This window comes from Magnolia sinica, chromosome 18, assembly GCF_029962835.1.
Source record: "Magnolia sinica isolate HGM2019 chromosome 18, MsV1, whole genome shotgun sequence".
Lineage (NCBI taxonomy): Eukaryota > Viridiplantae > Streptophyta > Magnoliopsida > Magnoliales > Magnoliaceae > Magnolia > Magnolia sinica.
This window is the reverse complement of record NC_080590.1, coordinates 15,975,062-16,002,021: the sequence shown is the minus strand read 5'-3', so window position 1 is coordinate 16,002,021 and position 26,960 is coordinate 15,975,062. Positions and strand designations below refer to the sequence as shown.

At 39.6% G+C, this 26,960-nt stretch overlaps 2 protein-coding genes across 3 annotated transcripts in view; one reads left to right on the top strand and one right to left on the bottom strand.

Annotated features, from left to right (window-relative positions):
* LOC131233247 (BEACH domain-containing protein C2-like) overlaps positions 1–26,960 on the top strand; it is an 84,980-nt gene that overhangs the window by 15,545 nt on the left and 42,475 nt on the right. For both annotated transcript variants that reach the window (XM_058229894.1, XM_058229893.1), the window contains exons 5-11: positions 3,661–3,795; positions 4,712–4,816; positions 5,125–5,238; positions 6,840–6,916; positions 10,322–10,403; positions 14,549–14,881; positions 25,594–26,213. In XM_058229894.1, the coding sequence (XP_058085877.1) occupies positions 3,661–3,795; positions 4,712–4,816; positions 5,125–5,238; positions 6,840–6,916; positions 10,322–10,403; positions 14,549–14,881; positions 25,594–26,213 (1,466 nt within the window). The remainder of the gene's footprint in view (positions 1–3,660; positions 3,796–4,711; positions 4,817–5,124; positions 5,239–6,839; positions 6,917–10,321; positions 10,404–14,548; positions 14,882–25,593; positions 26,214–26,960) is intronic.
* The window catches only part of LOC131233248 (geraniol 8-hydroxylase-like), a 91,922-nt gene that overhangs the window by 50,961 nt on the left and 14,001 nt on the right, over positions 1–26,960 (bottom strand). The window lies entirely within an intron of this gene.

Here is a 26,960-nt window from a genome sequence, read left to right as displayed (position 1 = left end):
ATGGGTGAGTGGCAAAACAAGGATAGAGGCAGGAATGGATGCATTCAAGGGAACTTAGGAGTGACACCAATAGGTATAAGGGCCTGTTTGTTTCATGGACTGCCACAATAATGTAGTGTAAAAAAGTAATAATTACCATTACTATCGAAGTTGGAAGTAAAACAGAGTACTGACCGTATACACTACTCTCCCATTTTCACTCCGACATGTAAAGTACTTTCACTGGTTAGATACACTTGGATGTAGTTTCGTCCATATGTGTTATATCTACATGGTCCATCCATTTTGCAATTTCATTTTAGGGCCTGTCCCCCAAAATGAAGAAGATCCAACAACACTTATATGGATCTGCAGAAGTTTTCAATGGCATGCGTTGTCCTTTCGGCTTTGGATCTAACCTCATTTTTTTTTTTTTTTCATTGCATAAAATGATTACACAAGATGGATGGATGGTTTGGATATAACACATCATGGTGGGGCCTATGAAATATTGCACGTCAACACACCTCCGCCAATCCATGCTTGGCAGTGCTTCCGAAGGATTACATTGATTTGACAGTTGGCAATATCCAATCAAAGTGTTTCGAATTTATTTGGATTGGGGAATCTTATTCAATAATAATGAAGAATTAATAGAAGAATAATCACCATCAGATATTTTGTTGATTAAAAAGTTCGTTTACATCCTCATGTTTCCCTTGATTCAAATACAAAATATATCTAATAGATGAAACAAGACAAAACATGGAATGATTTGGATAATGATTTCAGCATTCCAGCTTGTAATGAGCTCTTTTTGATGGAAGATGCGTTGTGCGGATCTAGGACCCTCAAAGATCCTTTATCTCTCTATTGATTTGTCTGAGATGACAATCTCGAGGAAATGATGAATTCCCATCATGAAAGACTGCAATCAGGCAGGAATGGAAAAATGCATGGGCTTCTTGAAAAGATTGCGCGCGCAACAGGGGCATTGCACGACGCGCAAAGGGTCCCTGCTGCGTGCCTGTCGTGCAATAGGGGATTTCCCCATGTCTTCTTCTTCTTCTCTTTCTCCTTCTCATCCTTCGGAATACCCGAAGTGCTTCTTCAGAATCCCTTAGGGCTTGCGAATGAATCAAATGAGAGGGTGGCGGGGTATTTATAGGCATTTCACATGTGTAGCCTCGATCCACATGCCACCTACCCCCATTGCACGGCCCCAGACAAGGGCTCCTTGCGCCGCGCAACACATCCATTTTGCGCGCGCAATGGATCTCTCTCCTCTATTCTTTGAAAAATCAATCTTCCTTTTCCTTTTCTGCTTGAATCTTTGTACTTTCATGACATCTTCTTTACTGATTTTTGTGCTCCAACACAAAGTAAAGAAGTACTGATGTGAATTTTTACACTACATTACTATGGTAATCCATGAAACAAACAGGCCCTAAGAATCATGAGATGAAGGAAAGTAGACTAAGATGTAGTGGAGATCAAGAACTGCATTGGTTGGGAGCAAATTGGTTCAAGTTGAAGGCTCTAAAAGCGTAAGGGGAATGCCCAAAAGGACATGGGTGTAGGTACTAAGAAAAGACTTGAAGATTATGGTTTAACTAAGGATATGGTTTGTGATAGAGTGGAATGGTGTAACATAATGTGTAGCTGAACCCAGTTAATAGAGATAATCTCTGATGATGACGATGACGACGACTATGACAACGAATCACCTTCACTGTCTGCATAGATTGTCATACAGCTAATTGGCTATGAGTTTATGACAAAGAAGTTTGAATTTGAGAGGGTATTAGTTGTTTTTCATCTTTCAATTGGTTGACTGATTATTTACTGTGAAAATTTAAATTATAGATATGCGTTGACATTTCTAATGTTCTACTAATTCTTTTAACCCCTTTTAAACTTCGATAACCTTAATTGACTCTATGGAATACTCAACTGATTCTTGAGTCAACTCAAGGCACAATCTGATATGAGTTTTAATTTCTTAAACTTTGGTGATGATCAGTGCTCGAAGTATGGTATCACTACATGTTTTCATGGCCGGGGATACAAAAACAATATCGATATCGCCGATACTATCGTTAGTAACCAGAAATGTGGGGAACATTGGGGAAACATGGGGAAAATGGTGAAATTTTCTGGTGAAACTTCAGGAGATACTAAAATACACAATTTGCATATTTAGGAATAAAAGAATTGAAAAATTAATGCATAAATAATAAGTTTCCATATAATGGGGGCTTAAAAGCATGTGTTGTCGTAACTCGTAAGAAACTAGTCCAACCATCCCATCCCATCTATCCATCCACATCCAACCATACATCCAACCTTTCATCCAAACCTCTATCGATATTTCAGAATTTCGACAACACAGTATTTCACTGAGAAATCGTCAACAACTGGAAAAGAAACGAAAGACTGTGGTCTCAATATCACCCATGTTTGGATAACAATAATTTCATGATATGATCAATATTATTGTCGACAATTTGAACACTGCATACAACCATGTGCTCATAAAAAAATTTGAAATGATTTTTTAAAAAAAATTTTAATAAATAGATTTTTGGTGATATCAATGCATTGGCAATATTGTCAAAATATCATTGATACATTGGCAATACAATCGACACCCAGAATTTACACAGTTGAAAATATTGGCAATATCGATACATTGGTGATACAAGCAACACCTGGAATTTATACAGTCGAAAATATTGGAGATATGTTGGCAATATTGATACATTGGAGATACTTAGCGATGCATTGCCAATACCTGGAATTTCTGAGACTACCAGTGTTATCGGTATCGCTACAGTGTTATTGGTATTGCTGAGCTGGAGATATGGATAATATTGGGGATACTCCGAACAATGGTGATGATGGATGAGTATCCTTAGGTATGCTACGGGCTATAGGAATTCTCTCACTTTCTGCTTTTATGAAAGTGTGAGTATCTACTGGGAAGGCATAGCAAGTGAGAGGGAGGAGGGATTAGGGAGATATACTCAGAATGTTGCAACAGTTCCATTTGATTGTAGATGTTTCACTGTTTCATCTGGAGTATGGTGCTTTTGGTGCTCCAGAATTTAAAGAGTTGTACCCTGACCTTCTTGAAGAAGAAATATTGGAAGAGATTCCCCTGCTTTGCTGATTTTCTTTTTGTTGATACGTCCCTTTGTTTTGAAAGCCAATATGATGCTTATGGTGCTTTAGAATTTTGAAACATGTACCCTAGTGTTCTTGTAGAAGAAATATTGGGATTTGGGATAGTATTTGTAGGGAAGCCAATATTCTGCTGATTTTTTCTTAGTTGCTATGCAGCATCATCTGAGAAGCCAGTTGTTATCTGTTTCAGTGTTTCTGGTCACTTTTTAAGCTACTACCATTTCACATTTGGATGCAAGTTTTTATCCCATATCTGATGTTGAAGGAATGTTGAAAACTTTATAGTGTTTTGGATAATTTGATTGGTTGCTCTTGGACATGTTTCTCTTCATTGAGCTGGTTTTGTCTTCTTTGCATGGGCATACTGCTTTTAACTGGCACTATCATGCTTCTTTTGATCTTCCTCCTCTATATCTTGGCCATATCCAGACATCTCAATTCACTTCAGTCCTTCCTCTTGACTATGCTAACCCGAAGTTGCATTTTCTTATTCAGATAAATGTTTCTTCAACTGATGATGGCCAAAACCTTTATGATTCTGGTCACCGCTTCGAACATGTTCAGCTTTTGTTGGTTCTTCTCCGTTCATTGCCATATGCGTCCAGGGTATTTCAAGTTCGGGCCATACAGGTAGCTACTTTTTCATGCATTTTATTAAATAAATTCTTTTGTTACGTCATCTGGGTTGCATTTTTTGAAATATCTTGGGTGGTATTTCATCTTGACATAACCATATGTGAAGGTAAAAAAATGCATCAAAATTATGGGATAAACTCCCAATACTAGCAGCCAGTCGTCTCACTCCTTTACCGATGTGGACAAATGAGATGTTTAACCAAGAACCATTATCTTGAATTTCATTAAGCATGAAGGATCCTTTCTGAAGTTTAGACTTCTCAATGGAAGCCGTTGTGATGAAGTTATAAGTATCCCCTTCACAATTAGAGGGCTGGAAAAATCCTTGACGAAAGTTCTTACCACTTGCAAGAGCCTCTGCTTCATGCACTTCTCCCTAATCCATTGGGCTGGAGAAGGCCATGTGCAGCAGTCCTTGGTCATCTCTAAGAACACCTCCAATATCACAATCCTTGAGATGAATGGTAAGAAAGAAGTTTCAATTATCAGCTCGGAGGTCAACACCAGTTGCACTTCTTAGAAGGTTTTTCTATTCTCACTGTTGAAGAGAGTTAGCCACTTTAGACGAATATTCAAAGTATAGACACCATGAACTTGCTGAAGTATAGAGATCCCAGAAAACCTTAAGAAACCCAAGTTGTTTTAGCTGACAGAAAATGAATAAAGAATGGTGTTTCTACCTCCCTTCTGCCTGCCTCAGTCAGCTTTACAGGTTTTGCGGCTCCTCTATCATGGGAATTTTAACAATTCCCAAGAAATTGTCCTTGTTCTATGTATTGGTTGTATTAGGATAATATGGAATTTTATCTCAGCATTGACACCCATATTATTTCTCACCTTTCTTTTTGTGAAGAGCCCTGCTTATCTTGTGGTTTAGGTTTCTGAACTGTTTCTTTCTATATGATTTCAGGATCTTCTGTTTTTGGCTTGCAGTCACCCAGAAAATAGAAGCAGCCTTACTTACATGGAAGAATGGCCAGAGTGGATTTTGGAGGTTCTTATTTCTAATTATGAGGTAAATATCTGATTTATCGCTCAATGTAAATGCTTTCCAAGTCATTCTTTTTAAAATTTCCTAATATATTAATTGGTTAATATTGTGTGGTTGACCCCAATTAGTTGGGATAAGGCTTAGATGATGATGATATTAATTGGTTAATGTTTTGTATGTTTCAGCACAAAAAATAGTTTAAAACATTGTTGGTTGCAGAGAAGTTTTTACTTGTGGAAGGGCTTTTTCCAATAATATCCATGCATTTTTATTTATAATGAGGGTTGTATTCTCTGCCTCTATTGTTTCAATGAAAGTACCTGCTTCTACAGATGGGTTCGGGCAAATGTTCAAACGGAGTGAGCATTTGCGACATAGAAGATCTCATTCACAACTTCCTGATCATCATGTTAGAGCATTCTATGCGCCAGAAGGATGGTTGGAAGGTTTGCCTTTTGTACCTCTTTTCACATTTTTGATTCTGTTCAGCAAGTCATTAGGGTCTATTGCCCCTCTACCGTCTCTCATTTTCAGTTCTGCTGCTTGCACTTTTTAAGCAATATTGTAACCTATCGGAAACCAAAACTGTGACATTTATGTGCGTCTGTACTTTCTTATGTTATTAGTTATTGTGATATCTCTACTTACCATGTTATCAGTTATTATGTGCATGCCACTCATGGATGTAATAATTGTCTGCCTAAATTGTTATGTTTGTCTAGTTTTTACGACAGACTGTTTGGATGGCCTGGAGAACTGTTAGTTGTTGGGATCACCATCATCACAAAACTAACTTCATTATGTCGTTGTCCCTTCACTAAAATGCCAAATAAAGGTGCAACTTGGGTCGGGTTCAACCCAAACCTGTCTGGCCCAACCAGAAAGTTTGGCTGGCTCGGGTTGGGTTGGCCTCTGGCCGGAAATTCTCAATTCAATTTCGGGTTGGGTTGGGCTTTGGTTGAGGCCTTTGGTAACCTGACCCAAATCGAACCCACCTTATCTTATATAGTAGAATTATTATATTTAATGTATGTATAAAATACTAAATTATTGACATATTATAAGATACTAAATCTTTGGTCCAACCCAGCCCAAACATATCAACCCTACTCAACCTGACCTAACCTGATGAGTCAGGTTTGAGGAAATGGTATGTCGGGTTTGGCTGGGCAATGGGTTAACACAACTTGATGTCGGGTTTGGCTCGGATTGACCCTCAATCTGAGCCGACCCACCAAAGTTGCAACCCTACTGCCAAATGTTTTTCTGGCAGGTTTAGGGAATTCACCAGAAACTGCCTGTAAGCTTCTAGAGTTATTCTTCCATGAAAGCCATAGATCTTTCCATGCTGGATGCTTTTGCCAAATCTAGAAGTTAATACTTTTGACCAGCATTTGACAAGTAACAAACTTCTGTAAAACTTTTGAGCAGCTATTTATACCCTTGTTGGTATTCTAGATGCCTGGATTTAGTCTAAAATATTCCGATCGCTAAGAAAATTTAAGGCCTATCCATTATCTTTGCAACATTTTGATATCCTAATTGCTCAAGGTCTGGGACTGCGTCGTTTTCATTGTCACAAAAATTTGGCCTTTTCGGTATATACACCATCCAAGTGTTTGAGGAATGGGAAATACATGGACGATCTATTTTTCCTGGCGTTGATTACTACATCCACCCTTCTTGTTCTGTATTAGAATTGTTTTCTCCTCCTGTATTCTAATAAATTATCATCACCTGAAAATAAGAGAACACTTCCAAACTCTGAGCATCACAACAATCTTTCAATAGTTTGTGGAGCATGCACAGATTAGTTGTATGAGCTATTTCTTCCCTTTTGTTTGCATGCTTTAGATCACTGAATGCCAAAGAGCTTGAGGAATGAAGTAACATAATAGAAGATATGTGGTCCTTGTGTTTCATTTTTTCACTTTTTTCTTGGAACTATTTATTCTAGCAATCTTATATCATCATATAAAAGTTATATTGTTGATGTTAAATTTGGTCATTTCATTTATATTATTTGATCATCACCTTCCTTTTACAGGATATTGAAGCTACAATTCATTGTGCAGAGTGGTTGTCTATGGTTGGAGGATCTAGTATTGGAGATCAACGAGTCAGGTATCTGTTTGTACAAAATAATAGCTATGAACTATAACCTGGAAGAGATGTCCATGATATTGTTCTCTCAAGTTCAGTTTTAGTGCTGCTCATATAGAATAAAACCTTTGGCAAACAAGTACAATCTGTACTATATAATTTTCAATAAATCACGCTTGCAACTTTTGGTCAGTCAATTTATTTGTCTGTTTAATATATTGAGCACCTTTCACTCTCTTCTTGGCTCAATAAGTGCATAGCTTCTAAGTGAAGCCACTCTCTTTTTCTTTGAATGACCACAAAATTTTTTGGAAGTAGAAGAGCTAAGGGGTCATTTGGCACCATGGATTTGGGGGGATTTGAGGGGATTTCAAATTCCCTGGGTTGTTTGGCACCATAAAGTAACTGAGGTTTTCAAATCCAGGGGGTTTCAAATCCCCTCAATCAGGGGGTTTGAAATCCACGGTGAGAGCTTGGATTACATCTAAAACCCTTTCAAGAGTTGCATGTATAACATGTGTCAATAGACTATTAATCTATTGGACACATGGCCCACTAATGATATCCTAAAATAATTAGATTATCAATTGCATCACTTTAATTTCTCTAAGATGATGATCAGCACCGTCCAAACATTGTCCATGTAAATCAACAGTTAAAAATCGTTGGTTAGTCACTCGGATGTGATCTTGTGCTTGTGGCCCATCCGAGCCTTGGAATTTCATCATTTTTTGGCAAAGTATACATTTCAGTGGGCTTATTACAACTATTCTGTAAAAAATTACATAATTCACTAATTAGAGATATTAAAGTTGATTTAGTAATTAAATTCAAAACCCTGTAAATATACTATGAATTGCTACTTTTGGATTAAAGTTGATTCTCAATCTAGGGTGCCAAACACAGCAAGAAGATTTCAAATCCAGGGGGTTCCAAATCCATGCTCTCAAACAGGCCCTAAGTGAAGCCAATTTTACCTTCTACCTTTCCCCTATTCTTTGTCAAAACTTAAACCTCGGCTCACTATTTCTAACAGAATGGTACATTTACGAAGATGAAGCTTTCCGTTTTGCATTTGAAAAGACAAACTTCATTAGCCATGCTTCATGGATAGAAAGTTACATCTCTAGAAAATTTTTATCAGGTCAAGACAGTGAAACTAAAGCTTAGGGCATTTGATCACTCTGAACTGTCAAGTGTATACAATCACTCCAAACTGTTGAAGCCTGTACCTTAGGGCATATGATTATTCCAAACTGTTTGGATCATATCTTGTAAACTTGTTAAGGGCTGGTGAATGGAGCACATTGAAGATGGAGAGAAGCTGAGCGTGTTCATATGTCCATGTCATGAACTCCAAAGAGTGGGCAGCATTTTGAAGATTTTGTTTGGAAGTGAAATTTTCCTACTTACTGCGAAATCCAGGTCACCTCATTCTGTTATTATTCAAGGCAATACTCCACTAAAGAATAGGCTCTTCACCTAGATGATATGCATAAGATAAAACACTACAAGTGTCTCTTGCAACTTCTTTCCTAGCCAAAATTCAACATTTACTGCTGCAAATTCTGAAACAATCAGCTTTGGAAACAATTAAATTAGCTTGAACCAAGCTTCTAATATATATGGGCCTTGCTTGTCTTAAGTGCTGATTGTTCCTCATCCCAATTGTGTAGCATGAATGTATTGATCAATTGGGTGTGACATGCTGAGGAATTTCTGTAATGTACAGCTATAAAAAAAAGACAATTTTAATGTGTTTTCTCAGAATTGCATGTTAACTTGGACCTTTCTAGTCTCCCTTTACCACATTCTTAGGGGGTGTTTGGCGCATAGAATTAGATGGTATTAAGTGGGATGGAACTTTAAATCCCTTGGTTTGAAAAATCATCCCTGTTTGGTTCATCATAGGTTTCCAACATTGGATCCTGTGCATGGAGTAGGGAGGGTTAGGGAGGGCTTTCCACAATTTAACTGGGATTTCCTAAAAGCATGAGCTAGGAAGTTCTTATGCTGGGAAGGGAGGTGGGGCCCACCTTGATATTTGGAATCCACCCCATCCATCTGTTTTACAAGATCATTTTAGGGTAAGCAACCAAAAAATGAGGTAGATTTAAAACTCAAGTGGGCCACACGAGGAAACAGTAGGGATCGAGTGACCACCATTGAAACATTCATATGGTGACAAAATTTTTGTATCACGATAAAGTTTTCTATGTTGTCAGTTCATCCCGGCAGGAATGAACTTATAAACGGTTGGGATGACATATAAACATCAAGGTGGAGCTCAGAAAGGTTTCAACGGTGGGAAATTCTTTCCCCACTCTTTCCTCTCGTATGGCCCACTTGAGTTTTGGATCTGCTCGACTTTTGGTAGCATGTCCTAAATGATCTCACAAAATGGATGGACGGGGTGGATTACTCACAAACATCAAAGTGGGCTCCACATTACTTCTCATTGTAGTTTTCAAACACGATTTTCGAGATTGTAGTTGTTTCCATGTACAACCAAACACTACATGAATCAAAACATGTATTTAAGCCCTAAATCCTACATGATCCAAACACCAAAGTGAATAGCTCACTCCCATGGCATTAAGAGACAATCCACCGACAAGTGCATTTATTGCAAAAAAGCAATTTGATCCCTCTTAAACCATCTAATTCCATGCGCCAAACACCTCTTCATTTAGGGATATCCGGATGCCGACCTTTATTGTGCAGTTCACGTCATTCTATTTTTATTCAAGGCAATACTCTGCTAAAGAATGGGCTCTTCACCTTGATGCTATGCATAAGATAAAGCATCATGCATGTCCCTCATCACTTTTTCTCTAACCAAAATTTGTCCTTTACTGTATCAATTTCTGAAACAGAATCTTTGGGGAAACACTTCAATTACCTTGTCCAACTTTCTAATATGTCTGGTCCTTGCTTGTCCCGACTGCTGATTGTTCCTCATTCCAGTTGTATAGCATGAATATCTTGATAAATATTGAGACATGGTTGGGGACTTGAACTTTTTATACATTCGGCCTCTGTTTCTTTAGAAAGTTTGTTGGGCATGGCATGCTTAGTAATTTCTGTAATGTACTGCTCAAAGAAAAAAAATGACAATTTATGTAATTTTTCTCAGAATTGTTTGTTAACCTGGACTTTTCCAGTCCTGTTTTTACCATGTTGTTATCCTATTTAGTGGTTCTTCATTTGGAGATATCTAGATGCTGACTTTTATTAATCTTTGTAGGAGAAAAGAAACTTCCACTTGCAAATAAGTTATAATGTCCTTTTTTTCCCCCATGTACTAATGAGTTGGTCTATTTCTAAATTCTTTTTGCAATGACTTACATCACTAGCAAGAACTCTTTTGAACAACTTATTTGTCATCAGCTTACCTTATTTTTGTTATTTGTTTTGCATTTGAAGGCGTGAAGAGTCGTTGTCTATCTTTAAACGGAGACTTTTAGGGAGCTTGCTAGACTTTGCTGCCAGGGAACTTCAGGTCCAGGTAATTGTCGTTTCTTAATGCTCATATTGGGACACATTGTTCAAACCCTCGTTATTCAAACACTGACCCTTTTGATTTTCTAGAATTGATCGTGTCAGTGTTTTGTTTGAATTACGGTGTTTGAATGTGCCGCAGTTCAGGGTATGGATTTTATTTTAAATTTCTTCCTGACTATCATTCAAAAGAAACCCAAGTCACGTGTAAATGGAATCACAAGTTCGTATGTTGAGAGTTCTAAATCATGATCAACTGGCTCTTTTCTCCATCTAACATTACCATGGTTTGAACATCGGTTATGTTACGGCTGTATTGTAGAAGTATTGTCTACCTCTGTTACATGATACAGGGTTGAGGTGGTCCATTTCCCAAAGGGCTGTATTGGCCTGTATTGGTGCTGATGTGTGAGGGCTATAGAAGCCGGCTGATACAACCATAAAGGCCCCATTTCAAAATTTCTTCCCAACTTCTCTATTGTTTTTTCTCTTCACTTGTTTCTTTATTTCAACCATGGAGGAAGCTTCAAAATTCATTTCATACTAGATCGAGGCCTGTTTGGGGGTCAAAACACAAGATCTGGGCGAAAGTCTATCAATTTAAGCAAAATGAATTTTTTTGAGAATAGTAGGAGACAATTATCAGTATATTATTTTCCTTTTCATCTTTTTATCGTATTTCAATATAATGGGCCTACTGTAGCAAATCATGATTTGTGTTTGATGAGGGCCTGCCTATTTGGACGACTTTCAGTAGGTCCAGTAGACAGAAAACCTACTTATCAAGGAATGGTCTGAAGTCTGATACACCATTGAATATATGTTAAAAACATAAAAAAAATGATACATTCTGATGGAAGCTCTCAACGCAAAGCTTGGGCCCATGTGCATTGGGCATCTTATTAGAAACAACTGAGGAAAGCATGTTGTTGAATTTTTGTTTCTGGTGGGCTTTGGCAATTCTAGCTTTGTAGAAGCTTTGGCTCTTCTTCAAGGGGTAAGATTGCGGTAAATTTAAATCTAAACCCCATCATTATCGAGAGGAATTCCCAAAATGCAATATCTTGGATAATGGATGAAAGAGGGGTGTAGTCTGTGGAGGCTGGCTCATGTAATAGATGGAGCGAAAGACTTGTTTGAGCGTCTACTGTTGGAGCTCATGCTTACCATTCAGCTAATGACAGAGCCAGCATGCTGCTGCAAGGCAACCAACGCAATGAAATTCTGGTGTCCATAAGCAGTTCAAATATCTTCACCGATATTTGATTCATGGCCTCATAACTTCCTCATAATTTCTCACTTTGCTTCTTGCTTCAAACGTCTAGACCGCTAGTCCCAAACCCCAAACTAGCCAAAGAGACAGAAAACCTAGTTCAAAATCTGAATTTTGGATCCCGAGTACTCTCATACTACTAATATATCTGAAAATCTGACGGTTGGAGCTCGCGTACTCTTCTTAGAGGTTGAGGGGAATCTAAATGCACGTTACCATTCAACAAACCATCCTTAGAGGGAGGAGAATGTATTCTTAGAGGTCTTAAATGCACACTATCATTCAAAAGTGTTCTTAGAGGTTGAACAAATGCCTGAAAAAGATTCTTGGTAACCTAGATAATGGAGAGTTTGGCAACTGGCTCCTAAGAAGTTTCAGTTATATTGGCAAGGAAGATCTCACCCATTGTAGGCATTGATTCTTGACCTGATTCACTTTCAAATCTCTATACTCGGATCTCACCCAGTGCAGGCCTTGATTCTTAGTCCAATTCACCAACATCAAATCTTGATGCTCTTTCTTAATAAATTTGGTGTCAAAATTTGTTGAGTAGGTTGATGCACCGATCCAAGCATTGTGGTCTAAAGATGATGCTGTTCTCGTAGCCCACCTTTAGCGTGCAGAAGCCACTGTGTGCCAACTTATTCACGAGATTGCCAAGTCAAGGGGTAGCCCAAATGCCTCCATCAGGTGGGCTTGATATGGGGCACACCAGAACAATCATTGTAATTCCTAGTAAAAGACCTTTGTTTTTGGGCTTTCTTGAATGCAAATTTGTTTTGATAATTTAAAGTGTTAGGGTAGTACCCCTTTTGCGTGCCTGATTCCTGTGATTTACCAAGCAATGGCTAGGGAATGGGAATTTCCAAGATCAAGAAAATCAATGTACACATTGATAGGAGTTACATGCTACGTTCACCTGGGTGGATACAGGATGCACTGACCCAGGAATTTAAAGCGATCCTTACAGTTGTATGATAATAATGAAGGATATATTTATTGTAAAAATAAATTCATTTATAAACTAGTAAAGTCATGCGTAAACTGCATACTTATTTACTCATTAATTCTGCCTAGTAGTGACGCAGCAGCTTGTCCTCAGCCCGAGTTGTGGAGGGTTGATGTTAGGTAGGCAGCTGCCATCATGATAATTAGTAATCCAAATGGCTCAAACAAACCTATGATGATGATGATGCATAAACTACATAAAACAGATTTTGATGAATAAGAATTCTTTCATGCCTTTTAATTTGTATAGAAATGATTCAGAAAATTAAATTACATGTTGGCCCATCCTTACAGTTTGTTTGGTAATAATGAAAGGTAGATTCATGTTTTGAAAGATAAAAGGCTCCACTATTATTCCATTCCATTGGCTATTGGAGGTGCTTGGGCTTGTACAAAAGCAAACATCAATCAGTTCTAAATATTAATTCATGTATGTGTACGGTATTATGTAGATAAGAGTTATGTATAAACTGCATAATTCATGTATGCATCATCTTCGACTGGTAGGCCTGTCCCCAGTTTGGGTTGAAGACAGTTGATGTTTCGGTAGGCTGCTGCTCATTGAACTTTTGCCATGAAAACATGAAAATTCTTAAAGCCAGCTAGGGCTGTCAATGGGTACCTGTACCCACAGGTACTTAATGAACCCGACCGGGTTTTAATGGGTCAGGGTCCCATGTTTTGGACCCGTTAAGAAGTCGGGTTGGGTTCAGGTCTCACCTTTTGGATTTGGTTAAAAACTGGGTTGAGTTGGGTTCAGGTTGGGTCCATGTGACAGACCCAATTGAAGTGGGGTCTGGTAGGGTCCGGTTAATTTTTATAGTACAATTTTATTTATTTAATTTATATTTATGACTTTAGAATCAAAATGAGCTTTCCTAAGTGGCATATGTAAGTGAGCCCATGTACACACCATACACATGTCAAAGTGGTACATGTGTGTGCAATCTGACCCATCCAACTGTGTAAATGGTCTTATATTCCCGAAGCCAACTTGAAACCTAGATCCAAAGAACCTATGGTTATCTGACTGGATCCTGGTTTGGGTATTCAAGAACTAGACCTGGACCGAAGGGACCCTGACCTGGCAAGACCTGAACCCAGTTACCCTGGGTATGGTTGCTATAGGACCCGACCCTAACCCAACCCTTTGATAGCCCTAAAGCCAACGTCCAATATCTGGGATAGGGTGTGATGCTGATGTATAGACTAGATAACACATTTGCATAAATAAGTATTCTTTTATTCAGTTATTCTATATAGTTTGTGTAGAAGTAAGTCCAAAAATAGTAAAAAACAAAAAAAAGACAAATGAAACACAAGGAAATATAATTTAAGGCTGTACTCATAACAATGTTGGCTAATATCTGCCATGAATGTTTGACAGAACAATTTCCTTTTCCAAGAAATGGAGTAGCGTTTTTGCATACATTTTTTGTTTATCATTTGGGGCTTGCGAATTGTCATTGTTTCAGAATCTCGTCTTCATGTCTGTTTACACACACATCTTTTGCTGATATTATGATTGGTGTTCTTTCCGCATGCCTAATAACCTGACATTCAGGTTGTTGCATTGGGGAATATCAGCACTGTAGTGACCAAGAAAGGAAATTGTATTCAGGCATCTTCTCATGTATTTCTTCATTTGAATAAACTTTCATAACAATCACATACTGTTGGGTATTGTTTTTTCTTTGGTTGACTTTTATACGTGTTTTGTTAGTTTAAAAGGTTTTAAGTCCAGCCAGCCACCATTAATTCAGATGGCGTCTTGCTGTTATGCTTTCCAGTTGAATCAAGAAAAAAATACTGCTGTTATTAGATGACAAAATCTATAATAATGTTTAAATCCACCTTTTCTTTTGCAACAGACTCAAGTTATTGCAGCAGCAGCTGCTGGTGTTGCAGCTGAGGGTTTGTCCCCACAAGAAGCTAAAGCAGAAGCAGAGTCTGCTGCTCACCTTTCTGTGGCTTTGGCAGAGAATGCAATTGTGATTCTGATGCTCGTTGAAGATCATTTACGGTTGCAAAGCCAAATACATGGTGCATCACGTTTTGGGGAGATTCCAGTCTCTCCTAATTCATTTTCTTCGTCCTCTGGTAGCCGTTCAAATTCGTTAGGAAAAGCTGTAGGAGAAGCTCTAGAACCTGTGGGCTCTCGAAGTTTGCCATTATCTAGTGATTCTGGGGGCCTTTCTCTTGATGTATGCATGCTGCCATCTCTGTTTATATTTTACGACTATTTCTGAGTTAACTTCTTGGTGGATCTTGGTTCCGGCATTTCACTGTTTCATATAGTTCTGATTCTGAATCATGTAAACCAATGATTATTTCTTCTTGCTCTTGCATGCTGACTATGCTCATAAGTAGCAAATAGCAACCTGTTCCTAGATTTGTGGATCTGGATTTTCTTTGTTCAGTTTTCTGCCACTCATGCTTAAATTTGCCATAGTTTGCTTCCAAATATATTTTCTCTGACCAGGAGTTATCCTGTGCTTATTGGGATTTGCTTGTGACTAATTCATGTCACCTTACATGTATTTGATTTGACCATTCTCATTGTGATTTTTTTTCTTTTTTACTTTTTCTTCTCGTATATCACAAAGGCTATAGGTGCTTAATTTTTCATCTTATTGAAACAAGACACAGTTTGCTCAATGATTTTGTTGACAAGAGGGGTTATTTTTCATGTGGCATCCATAAACTTTCAGGAGAACACTCAAACCAACTCGCATGCTGATGCCTAAACAGGACAGCTGCCTACTGTAGATGTCTGCTAAGGAAAACATCTAGTAACCGTAGATTTATTAATTGGAATGTGTGTATCTATATACCATTGAGTATTATGTAGGACATTTTGATGACATTGCTAAAGAAAACATCTACCATTGAATATTATGTCGGACAACATTTTTGAGGGTTCTGATTGAGTTTTGCCATTGGCCGAAATGGTTATTGTGATTTTTGTTTATTGAAGAAGCAAGCTCAAAGAATTTTTAGGCCATTCACTCTTTCAGATGAATGAAAGGGAGCCAAGTGAAAGGGAAATGAACGATAGGGAATCTACTGGTAAAGAACTTGGCAAAATCCAAGATGACGAAATAGGAAGGGTGGTATTGAAGGAGGGAAACGAATAATCGCTAATGATGGAGAGGGAGAATGGCAGATGGTGGCTACTAGAACGAGGGTTTCCGGCAAGGAGATGCAGGGAAATCAGATGTCTCGAGTTACCCAACACTCTTCGTTCAAGGTTTTCCCAAGGGTTGGCTGCCGGTGAATTTCTCTAGGGTTTTCGGCAGGGCGGGGGTGGCAATGGATGTTGTTCTTCCCAGAAAGAAGGGCATGTCTTTGTCAAGGGGTTTTGCTTTCGTGCGTATGAGCTAAGAGAAGGAACTAATCCATGCAGTGGAAATGTTACATGGGGAGAGTTTCAGGGGAGGTACAATGAGCGTGTTTCAGGCCTAAAATGAAGCATAAGCAGACAAGAAACCCTAGTTTGCATCAAACAGAACTGAGTGGCAACAAGCAAACTTCGGTAGTGCTTCAGAGAAACAGCCATAGTACAGAACCTTCCGGATATATGGGGGTGGAGTCCTTCAAGGATGTGGTTATAGGTAAAATGGCGGGCAAGGATGGGAAAGGTGTTGAAAGTTCGCTTATGAAGGAAGCAGAGTCAAGCAAAGGAAGCTGGGTCGAGGTGATAATGCATGAAGGGGGAGAAAGTGCTGAAGCTGTCGGAGGAGGACATTCCTCAACTGTGGAATGATTTTTCAGTCATAGCTACAACTAAGGAAGATGCCACGATCTAGCAAGTAAGGGTCTGGTTGGATGACTGTTGCAAGTTAAAACCATAGTTATACATCATCAGGCTATTCAGTTACAACGAAATTTGGATTCAACTGACTCCAGGGGTTAAGGTAGACCTTCTAGCTATGGTTGGAGCGTTGCATAGGGATGGGCCAATCACCAAGATTCAAACAATGAAGAAATTTTCCTCTTTCGGGAGTGAGGATGTGTGGGTGCTCCTTTGGGCAGTTCCTCTTGAAGTCTGGTTTTAAGAATTTTTAGTTGTTGTTGTGTCATGTCTAGGTGATTTGGTCGAGTTAGACCCGATGGCGAAGCTTGGCGAGGAGGTGGGAGTCATTAGAGCCTGTATTAACAGGAAGAAGGAACAACATTTCCTTCTTTCATTTTCGCTTTTGTCAGAGGCAGAAGGATGTATGCCAATGCAGTGGGAAGTGAAAGGATCAATGATTCCTAGATGGGGATCCATGGAGGACCAGGGAGGGGGTTTCGACGTGCGGCAGCCATGGAAGACGACCTAGCGAGGTCGAAGGAGTACAATTTCAATGCACAACAGGAGCATCATATCTCCAGGAGGACACACGACCGAGTCCCAGTTGTTAAGGTAAGGTCAGTGAAGGAGAAGTGAATGAAGCCTTCACACCTAGTGTAATTAATTCTTCGGGAGCAATCTCGGAAGGTGCTCCTCACCCGAGCTTGTCCGGAATGTTAGGTCCGGAGGCCAAACTTGCCTCGAGTGGTGATTAGTGCGACAAGTCATTAGGTGGAGACCCAGTACAGGACGCTTGTCACGAGAAGTTGAAGGTCGGTCCCGAGCTAGAGTTAAGAGGCGATATCATCCTTAGTCACATGTTGGCATGAGGGGTGTGTGAAAGGGATTTCCGATCATCTAACGCCTGCCGCATGTGACACGAGTGCAGTTTCTAAAGTTGGGCTCACTCATGAGCACATTACTCGCTTGTGCGAAATCAAACAAATGCTAATAATGATGAGGACATCACATCACGTATGCCTTTGCACATGTATCAAAGGAGGCGGGCCCTAGTCTCTCTGTGGCTAGGCAAGTATCCAAGTTTAAGACGCCATAGTGCATGTACGAGCATCTGGCAGACCCCACACTGGGAAAATGCATATAGGTTGCTTTAGGGAGTGATTTGGATTGTTGGATCGCATGGAGTACATGATCGGGCCATTGATCTTGGACAATTTTTCATCATAGGACATATATGCTTAGCACTGTTTTAGGATTTAGTTTTATGGTTGATTTATGCTTTTGGACACTTTATGGGAGGTTTTATATGTATTTATTAGAATATGGTTATTTTTGGTTAAATACAAGTGACATGGACTATTTTGTAAATTTTGAATTTAACTGAAAGTATAAGTAAAGATGATTTGGAAGAGATTGGTGTGAGGCCGATCTTCCATTAATGAGAGCGTGAGGTTCTCAGCTATCTGTTTGTGAGTTTCTTCATTACAAGGTACTTACTGAAACTTCATTTCTCCCATCCAGATATTTCAAAACCTTGTCAAAACCCATCCAATCATTTTCCTTCACCTTTCCCATCTCAAACCTAACCCGATGACCCAAACCCTAGCCGACCTAGCTCCACATGTGTGACTGTATGACCACACGTACGAAGCCTAAGGGTTGTTATGTATGGTTCCACTTCTCCTCTCTTGTTCCCCCATGGTTTCCCTTAAAAACCTCTCAATCCCCGATTTTATAAATCCCCAATTTTATCAACTTTCCCAAACGCTAACTGCCAAATTCCCTAATTCATCTCAAATCCCTAGCAGCCAACCATCCAAAACTCTAATTCCCCTCTAGTTAAAACCTAAATAACCAATCCCCATTTACCCAATTTACCCAATTAAACGCTAATTTCAACTTTTTCCTAATTTCCCTAAACCCTAGCTTACCTACACCCAAATCTAGCAAACTCTAGGTAGTATTAGACCTTCCCCTTTACAATAGACCTAACCCTATGCTATTTGGATGTCTCTACATCCATTAGATCCTAGTTTTCCATGTTCAGTGTTCGTGTAGGACGATGCTTGACAACTTAGGCTTAAACTATGCATGAATTCCTTTTAGAATATTGATATTTGTGATGATGTAAGCATGATTTGTGATTTTTATTAATTAATTTAATTTTACTGATTGATCTCACACATTATTTGATTTCATGCATTGGTCCTATATCAGACGGACTCGCATTTAGTAGATTCGGTGGTTTGTCATGTCTGTTGGTATTTCAGGAGTATAGGGCAGGGAGGACTCTTCTTTACAGGTAAATATGAGCTCGGGAGGGCTCTTGAAGTCTTTTGTTGTTGTTTGCTCTTTTTTTTTTTTTTTTTGGGGGGGGACTCTTCGATCGAGCAGGAAATCATCTCGAAGGACCATTCACCTTCGTTTGAAGGAGTACTAACGCTGGCGAAGATAGGGGGAGAGGAAGAACTGTTTGAAGAGGCACTGCTAATATTCCCCCCTCTGCGTAGAGAAGATGTAGTTCAACCAAATCTGATCTACCCCTGACGAAGAAGAGTGGCTTTCGGCTGATCTTTGGGCACACAGTGATGCGGATGATAGGTCAAAGCAATTGTTGCTTATGTACTTTTGGGAGGTGCGGCATCACAAATGAGCAGTTTGTGTGAGCCAAATATGTGGGAGAAAGGGTGGGAGTTCAAGCAGGTCTCTCTTTTAGTGCCAGAGACGAAGATGTGGAAGACTTCTTCGACTTTGTTCAGGGGAGGGCCCTTCAGTAGCGACAAGTAATTCACAAATTGAGGTCCAAGAGATCTCCCAGAGGCACGAGGGAGCTCCTAAGATTGAAGTGCTCCGTTAATTATGACTCTTTGACCAAGGTTAGTGGGGGCAAGAGGATGAGATCGAGGAAGAGAGGTGACCAATGATTGTTCTCTCTTGGAACATGAGGGGGCTGGGTTGTAGCACTAAGAGGGCCCAACTCAAGAAGGTTTGCAAGTATTCCAAGGCCAATATTGTCACGTTTCAAGAAACTCAGCTCAATCGATCCCCTCAGGTATTCTGTCGTCGATCTGGAATGTTTTGCAATTTGATTGGGTATCTTTAGATGTTGTAGGAGTTGCAGGTGGTATTATTCTTGGGTGGAATTTTGGCAAATGGGGTAAGGTTGACTCTTTTTTGAGAACTTTTTCTGTTTTGGTTCTACTGCGCGATTTATCGATAGGATTCTAATGGGTGATGACATTTGTTTACAGTCCCTTTGCGAAGAACTTGAGAGGTCAATTTTGGGAAGAGTTAGACTTTGTTAGACAAAAATGGGGGTACCCGTGGTGCGTGGGCGGGGATTTTAATGTTGTTCGATTTTCCTACGAGAAGTCTAAAGTGGGGTAGATTACTAGTAGCATGTTAGGGTTCTCCGACTGGGTGAATAGATAGCAGAGGTGGCTAGATTTACATGGTCTAATGGTGAGGTGAAGGTGCTAATGTCTCCCCTAGACATTTTTTTTTTTGTTTCGGCCGAGTGGATCGATAAATTCCCTTTGCCGATTCAACACGGGTTGCTTGGGATGGCGTCTGACCATTGTCCGATTGTTCTGCAAGTCACCGATGTGAACTGGGGGCCTCGACCCTTCTGTTGTGAAGCAGTGTGGTTAGAAGTGGAAGGTTCGATCAGTTGGTGACAAAATGGTGGGTTCTTTCCAAGTGGATGGATTTGCTGGTTTCAGAGTTTGCTGGAAGCTTAAGTTGCTAAAAGCACAATTGGAGCTATGGAAGAAATATGTTTTGGGGGTTAGGGAAGCTGAGTTCGAGAAGATGGCTGAGCAAATTCACATATAGGATATTATCAGAAAATGGTTCTCTAACTGAAGCAGATAGGGATAGGAGAAAGGAATTGCCCATCAAATATGCGCGTAAGTGGTAAAGAGGAGGATGAAATGGTGGCAGAGATCCCGAGTGTTGTGGCTTAAAGAGGGGGATAAGAATACAAGTCGAGTGGTGATAGAATTGGTAGTCTTCTTGTTGATGGGGAACGAACATCGGATTTTAGATGCAATCATATCTTATTATAAAAATCTCCTTTCGGCTGATAAATGGGGGAGACCGAAGCTGGATCTTATTGGCTTTAAGCGGATTATAGAAGAAGAAGCATCGTTTCTGGAAAGGCCTATTGTCGAGGAAGAGGTTCGAGAAGTGCTGAAGTCTATGTGCGGGGATAAGGCTCTTGGGCTAGATGGTTTTCCCATTTTGTTCTTTCAGAGAGTTTGGCATGTGGTTGGGAAGGACATTATGGACTTCTTGGCAGAGTTTGTTGATCGAGGTAGGTTATCTATAGCGATAGGGGCTTCCTTTATTGTGTTGCTTCCAAAAGTAGGAGCTGAACGGTTAAAGGACTTTAGACTGATCAACCTTATTAGAGGGTCTTATAAGATTCTGGCAGTTAGGTTCAAGAATGTGCTAGAGAAAGTTATCTCGGTTGATCAAGGAGACTTCATAGCTGGTCGTCAGATCCTAGTCAATGTGCTGATAGCTCACGAGTGCGTAGATGTAAGATTAAGAGAGAAGGAAAGTGGGTTAGCTTGCAAATTAGACAGAGAAGAAGCCTACGATCATGTAGATTGGGATTTCTTGGATTATATGCTTGGGAGATTGGGTTGTGGTCAGAAATGGAGGGGTCGGATGAAGGCTTGTCCAATCCCCCGCCTTTTCCATTTTGGTCAATGGGTCTCCTAAGGTTATTTTAGGTCCTCAAGAGGATTAAGCCAGGGGGATCCTCTAGACTATTGTCGTACTTGTTTGTGGTCATTGGGGAAGCTCTTAGTGCGATTCTTAGTAGAGTAGTGGAGTTTGGTTTGTTTCAAAGTTTCCAAGTTGATAGAAATAGGCCTCAAGTCTCTCATTTGCAATGTGCGGATGGCACTCTTCTTTTTTGTCAAGCAGAGCCAACTGCAGTTGATAATATTCGGAAGTTGATTGTTTGTTTTGAGGCAGTTTTGGGTTTGAAAGTAAATGTGGTGAAGTCAGAGGTGCTAGGCATTCACATAGGAGAGGAAGAGTTGCAAGACATTGCGGATATTTTTGGGTACAAAACTGGATAGTTTCCTACGACTTATTGTGGTTTACCTTTGTACGTGGGGAAGCCTCCCACTCACCTTTGGGATAGGGTAATTGAAAGGATTGAGAGAAAGTTTGTGGGTTGGAAATGTAGGACTTTATTTTTGGGAGGTCGGTTGATGCTTATCAAGACTTTCTTTTTGAATATGCCCATTTACTTCTTGTCGCTTTTCCGATGCCCGAAGTCAATCATTTCGAGATTGGAAAGGTTGAGGAGAGGATTTTTTTGGTCAGGTGCAAATGAGGTGAGGAAGTTCTATCTTCTTAAGTGGGACGAGGTTTGCAGGCTAATTAGAGGTGGAGCAGGCATTAAACCATTAGGGGAGATGCATACGACATTGTTCTGCAAATAGATATGGAGATTCGAGGTGGAGGAAAGAAAATTGTGGAGGGAAGTGGTGGCTAGTAAGTATGGAACCCAAGAAAGTGGATTGTTCGTGAAATCTTCTTCATTGTACTGGGCTTCCGCTATTTGTAAGGTAGTTGCAGCTACAGAGCATCATGTTTGTAGAGGCATATCCTTCTCAACAGGCAATGGGCATATCAGATTCTGGGTAGATGCTTGGTGTGGCGATCAAGCTCTCTAATCCAGGTTTCCAACAATAGCTAGGCTTGCTCTCGATTGGTTCATCACAATGGCAGAATGTTTTATGATCTTGGGGGGTTTGGAAGTGTGAGCGCCTCCTTGCTGCAGGAATTTGTTAGATAACGAGATTGAGGACTACACTAACCTCCTTGAGATTCTAAGGTACATCAATGTTGACTTGCAAGAACAAGATTCCATGGTGTGGGTCGGAAATGCGTCCAGGAACTTTTTGGTCAGGCTGTTGTTTCACATGGTCTCCAAACTTGGGCAGCATTCTCCTCCCCGTCCATTCCGTCTTCGGTATTACGGGGCCCCTCCTTGGGTGGCGATGTTCGTTTGGTTGGTCGGGCACAAGAGAATCCTTATGATAGATAACTTGCGAAAAAGAGCAATGATTCTTCTAAACATTTGCTTTATGTGTATGGAAAATGAAGAGTCTATTGATCACCTGATGATTCATTGTCCTCTCGCTGCCAAGGTGTGGAGTCATTTTCTATCCTTATTCAATATGCTTTGGGCGATGCTGGAAATGGTGGAATATCTTCTTTGGGCATGGCAGGGGGAGGAGTGGGGAGAACCAGTAAAGTTGGGTGGAGACTTCTCATTTTGATGGTGTTTTGGGCTATCTGGAGAGCTAGGAGTGGTTGTTGCTTTCAAATATCCAGCCTGGGGCTGAGGAGGTTATTAGAAAAAATGCCGAATTCTTAGAGAGTTGGGCCTAAAGGGGTGTTGTTGGCATTGTTTTTTTATGGTATTGTATTGTTTGCTCCTTTTTGTGAGCTTTCTAATAAAATTTATGTCAAGTTGCTTTTTTTTTTTTTAAATGACATTGGATGCCTATCAATCTCTGCTAAAGAAAACATCTATTAACCCTTAGATTTAGAGGGCTTTTGATAAAACTTATTTTCAGCATTTATCACTGAAATTTGATATTTTCAATGATTTTCACTTATTGAGATTGTTTGGCAAATCTAACTTATTAATTGCTAAAATTAATTTTCAGGGAAAATATGGGTCTTTTTTACAGCTTCCCTCTACTAAACTTTGAATGCTGAAAGTGGTGAATTAAAATTTCTTTTCACTATTGACAAATATCCCTAAAATTATTTCAAAATTACAATTCAACACTTAAATTAATTTTTAGAGTTTATTTTTTAGTTTATCAAAGGACATCTTCACATTTGGAATGCGTGTGTATCTATATACAATTAGGGCATCTTAATAATTGGAACGTGTGTGTGTGTGTGTATACACACAATTATATATTATGTTGGACATTATGCACGATAGACGCCATGAACATAAAGTAGAACGTAATAATTTACATTATATTATGTAGGACAGTAGTTTTGAACTTGCTTACTTAGTCTATCTGATGCGGGTGCATCTCCACACTGGGGTGGGGTGGCCCTCGAGGTGGTTACAGGCAAGATGGCCATGGGGTGGGACATGTGAGATGCGGGGTAGCCCACTTGGAGGTCTCGGTTGGGTTGCCAAGGAGGGTCTAGATAAAGGGATATTCTGATGCTTCCCCAACAACTCTGAAGTTTTTGGTGCGTTGGCTAACTGGTACTCGCTACATCACGTGGTATCAGAGTAGGAGACTAGTGTTTGAGTCTCGTTACTGGTGTGAGTGGATGATGCGGGTGTATCTCCACATTGGGGTGGTTTGGCCCACGAGGTGGGGCCTGTGAGAGGCAAGATGGCCACTGGGTGGGACCCACTATGGGACCCGTGAGATATGGGGTAGCCCACGGTGAGGTCTCGGTTGGGTTGCTTGGGAGGGCCTGGATAAAGGGATATTCCAGTGCTTCCCCAATAACTCTTGAGCTTTTGGTGCATTGGCCGGTACTCCCTGCATCACTATCTTGTTTAAATAATTTAAAGTACATAAAAACTTGTAATTCTTTACTATATGTGTTAGAAATACAATACCTGGGCATTGACGTGCCTCGCAGGGATTTCTTCTAGGGGTATTTTAATGATATCCATCTCAGATGTTTGGTATCTATATATTTTTTTAACAACAATAATTTTATTAAAAGAAGGCGAAGCCTGAAAGAATTAGAAAAAAGATTAAAAAAGAAAAAGAAAAGAAAAGAAGAGACAAAATTACAGATACATCCAACTATCAGGGAAAAAGGCCAATCGCCTTTGAAGCAATCACCAATTCCATTACATGCAATTTGGCCCTATAAAACACCTTCGCTTCTGACCTCTGATTTCTAAAACATCTATTATTCTTTTTTAGCCATAGAAACCAAATTCTATCTAATAAGCAGAGGTGCCAAACCATCTTCCCGATCTTTACCTTGTTTGGTATCTATTACACTATCAATAAAGTTAATTGGGTTTGATAATCGTCTTTCTTACTAGAACGTGTTCTAATTCAAAAGAAGTGCGCCAACTCCTCATATCTAAAAATACTGGTGAACTGAGGATAGACTATAATGTGATTCTTGACACATATAATTGGCAAATGGCCATTCATTAGAGAACTAGTGTTGTAACTTCTACCTGTTTTTCAGGATTTTCTATGTATGGAGGATCATAACATTTCCATATGGTTCCAAACATTAATTACTCCAAGATTTTCTTGAGTCTCATGTGCATTGTTCTTCTGTTAGCATTCAATTTCAATGATGCAACTAATTAGATTATAATTGATTGTATATTTGTATTACATGTGCTTCTGTTGTATCTTATGACATTTAACTTGTGTTATCTGGATATTGTATTTGACTTGTTTATCACAAATCACAGGTATGCAAATTCCTAACATACATGTCACATTGTTTGACTTTTGAAGTGTCCATATGATGGAAAGAAATGCCGATTATCTCCTCCTTTTCCTCAAGCTCTTATGTTTATTAATCTCCTCTAATTCTTACCTGGGGTAAAAGATTATGATACTTGGATCATTCAAAAACTCGGAGTACCTTAATTGGATCTGTGGATGCTTGGTAAAGGGTTAAGGATAAGGGAAAACCCTTCCCTGGGCCTTGAACTCCATATCTATTGGTATTTTGAACATAAGACCATTAGTTATCTAGAATGTACAATGAACTGTACCAATTATACGATGAATTATACCAATTGGGCTATGAACTAACCTATTGATAATGGTAGGGAAACATTTAACACGATTGTACTTGCAATTGTAATCAATACTTGCTCCTTTATCCTTGAAATTTTGGATCCAGAGGATCCACAGCACTCAAACCTTGCCATACTTGATACCTATACCCATGCTTGGGTAAAATTATCAGTTTTAGTATTATATTTTGAATTGAAACCATTCTCATCTTATATATATATATATATATATATACACATATATAAACCGTTCTCATCTTATTTGGCAGCATCCATTACTATTGTGAAATCTTTCTTACTCTCATTTTTGCTGTTGTGCTCACAATCAGGTTCTTGCTTCCATGGCTGACGTGAATGGGCAAATTTCTGCAGCAGTGATGGAGCGTCTTACTGCTGCTGCAGCAGCAGAGCCCTATGAACATGTTCGGTGTTCTTTTGTGTCATATGGGAGCTGTGCTTTGGATTTAGCCGAGGGTTGGAAATACAGGAGTCGATTGTGGTATGGGGTTGGCCTCTCCAAAACCACAACCTTTGGTGGTGGTGGCAGTGGCTGGGAGTCTTGGAAATGTGCTCTGGAAAAAGATTCAAATGGAAGCTGGGTTGAACTCCCTTTAGTAAAGAAGTCAGTTGCCATGCTTCAGGCCTTGTTGTTAGATGAATGTGGACTTGGTGGTGGGCTCGGTATTGGAGGAGGCTCTGGCACTGGAATGGGAGGAATGGCTGCACTTTACCAATTGTTGGACAGTGATCAGCCATTTCTGTGCATGCTCCGGATGGTACTTGCTTCAATGAGGGAAGAGGACAATGGTGAAGACGGCATCTTTATGAGGAATGTTAGCATTACAGATGGAATATCTGAAGGATTACATGGGCAAACTGGTGACATAGTGCCATCAGATAATAATAACCGCTTATCAAAAAGGAAACCACGTTCAGCATTGCTTTGGAGGTCAGTTTCTTCTTGTTCCATGTTCAGAGCTAGTGTCAGATATCTTGCTTATTTTCATCGTTTGAAGCTAAAATATGCAATTTCAAATTCTTGTATTATATCCACATGCTTAGTAATTTGGGCATCTCGTTAACATTTGCCGTAGTTAATCTGTTGAAATGAATCTTGAGTGAAGTCTTTGCCACGCCACACTTTCTACATGGAGTTCTCTTTTCAAACTTGTCTTCAGTACAAGTTCAGGGTTCTAGAATCAGCATTTACACACAGTTCTTATTGTCCTATGACTGTCTTGATTTATTGGAAAGCCCTTTTGAAGTACATAAATGTCATTCATTGTTGTGTTTCTGACATCCATGTTATCTTTCTTTGCCATGTTTTCCTTATTGCCTCACATCTTGTAGTTCCTTTCATTTTCTTCTATCTAATGATGTTATTCTTTTCATGAAGACCATGATTACCACCTTGTTATAAATAACAACAACAAGAAGTTGTTCCGAAGCATCATATCTGGCATTTTCATGCATTTGCTGTGTTCTCCCAATTATCTGATTTGTGCAGTGACACAGCATGAAGGTGGAATGAAAGTTGATACACTCAGAATGCCCACATCTACATTTTCTTTTTATAAAAGTGCCACAACATAGCCATCTCTACATTAAAGCTGTCCTCTCCAGTCTACCGTTATACTTCATGTCATTATTCAACTGCCCAAATTCTGTTCTGAGCAAGCTAGAAAGACTAAGACGT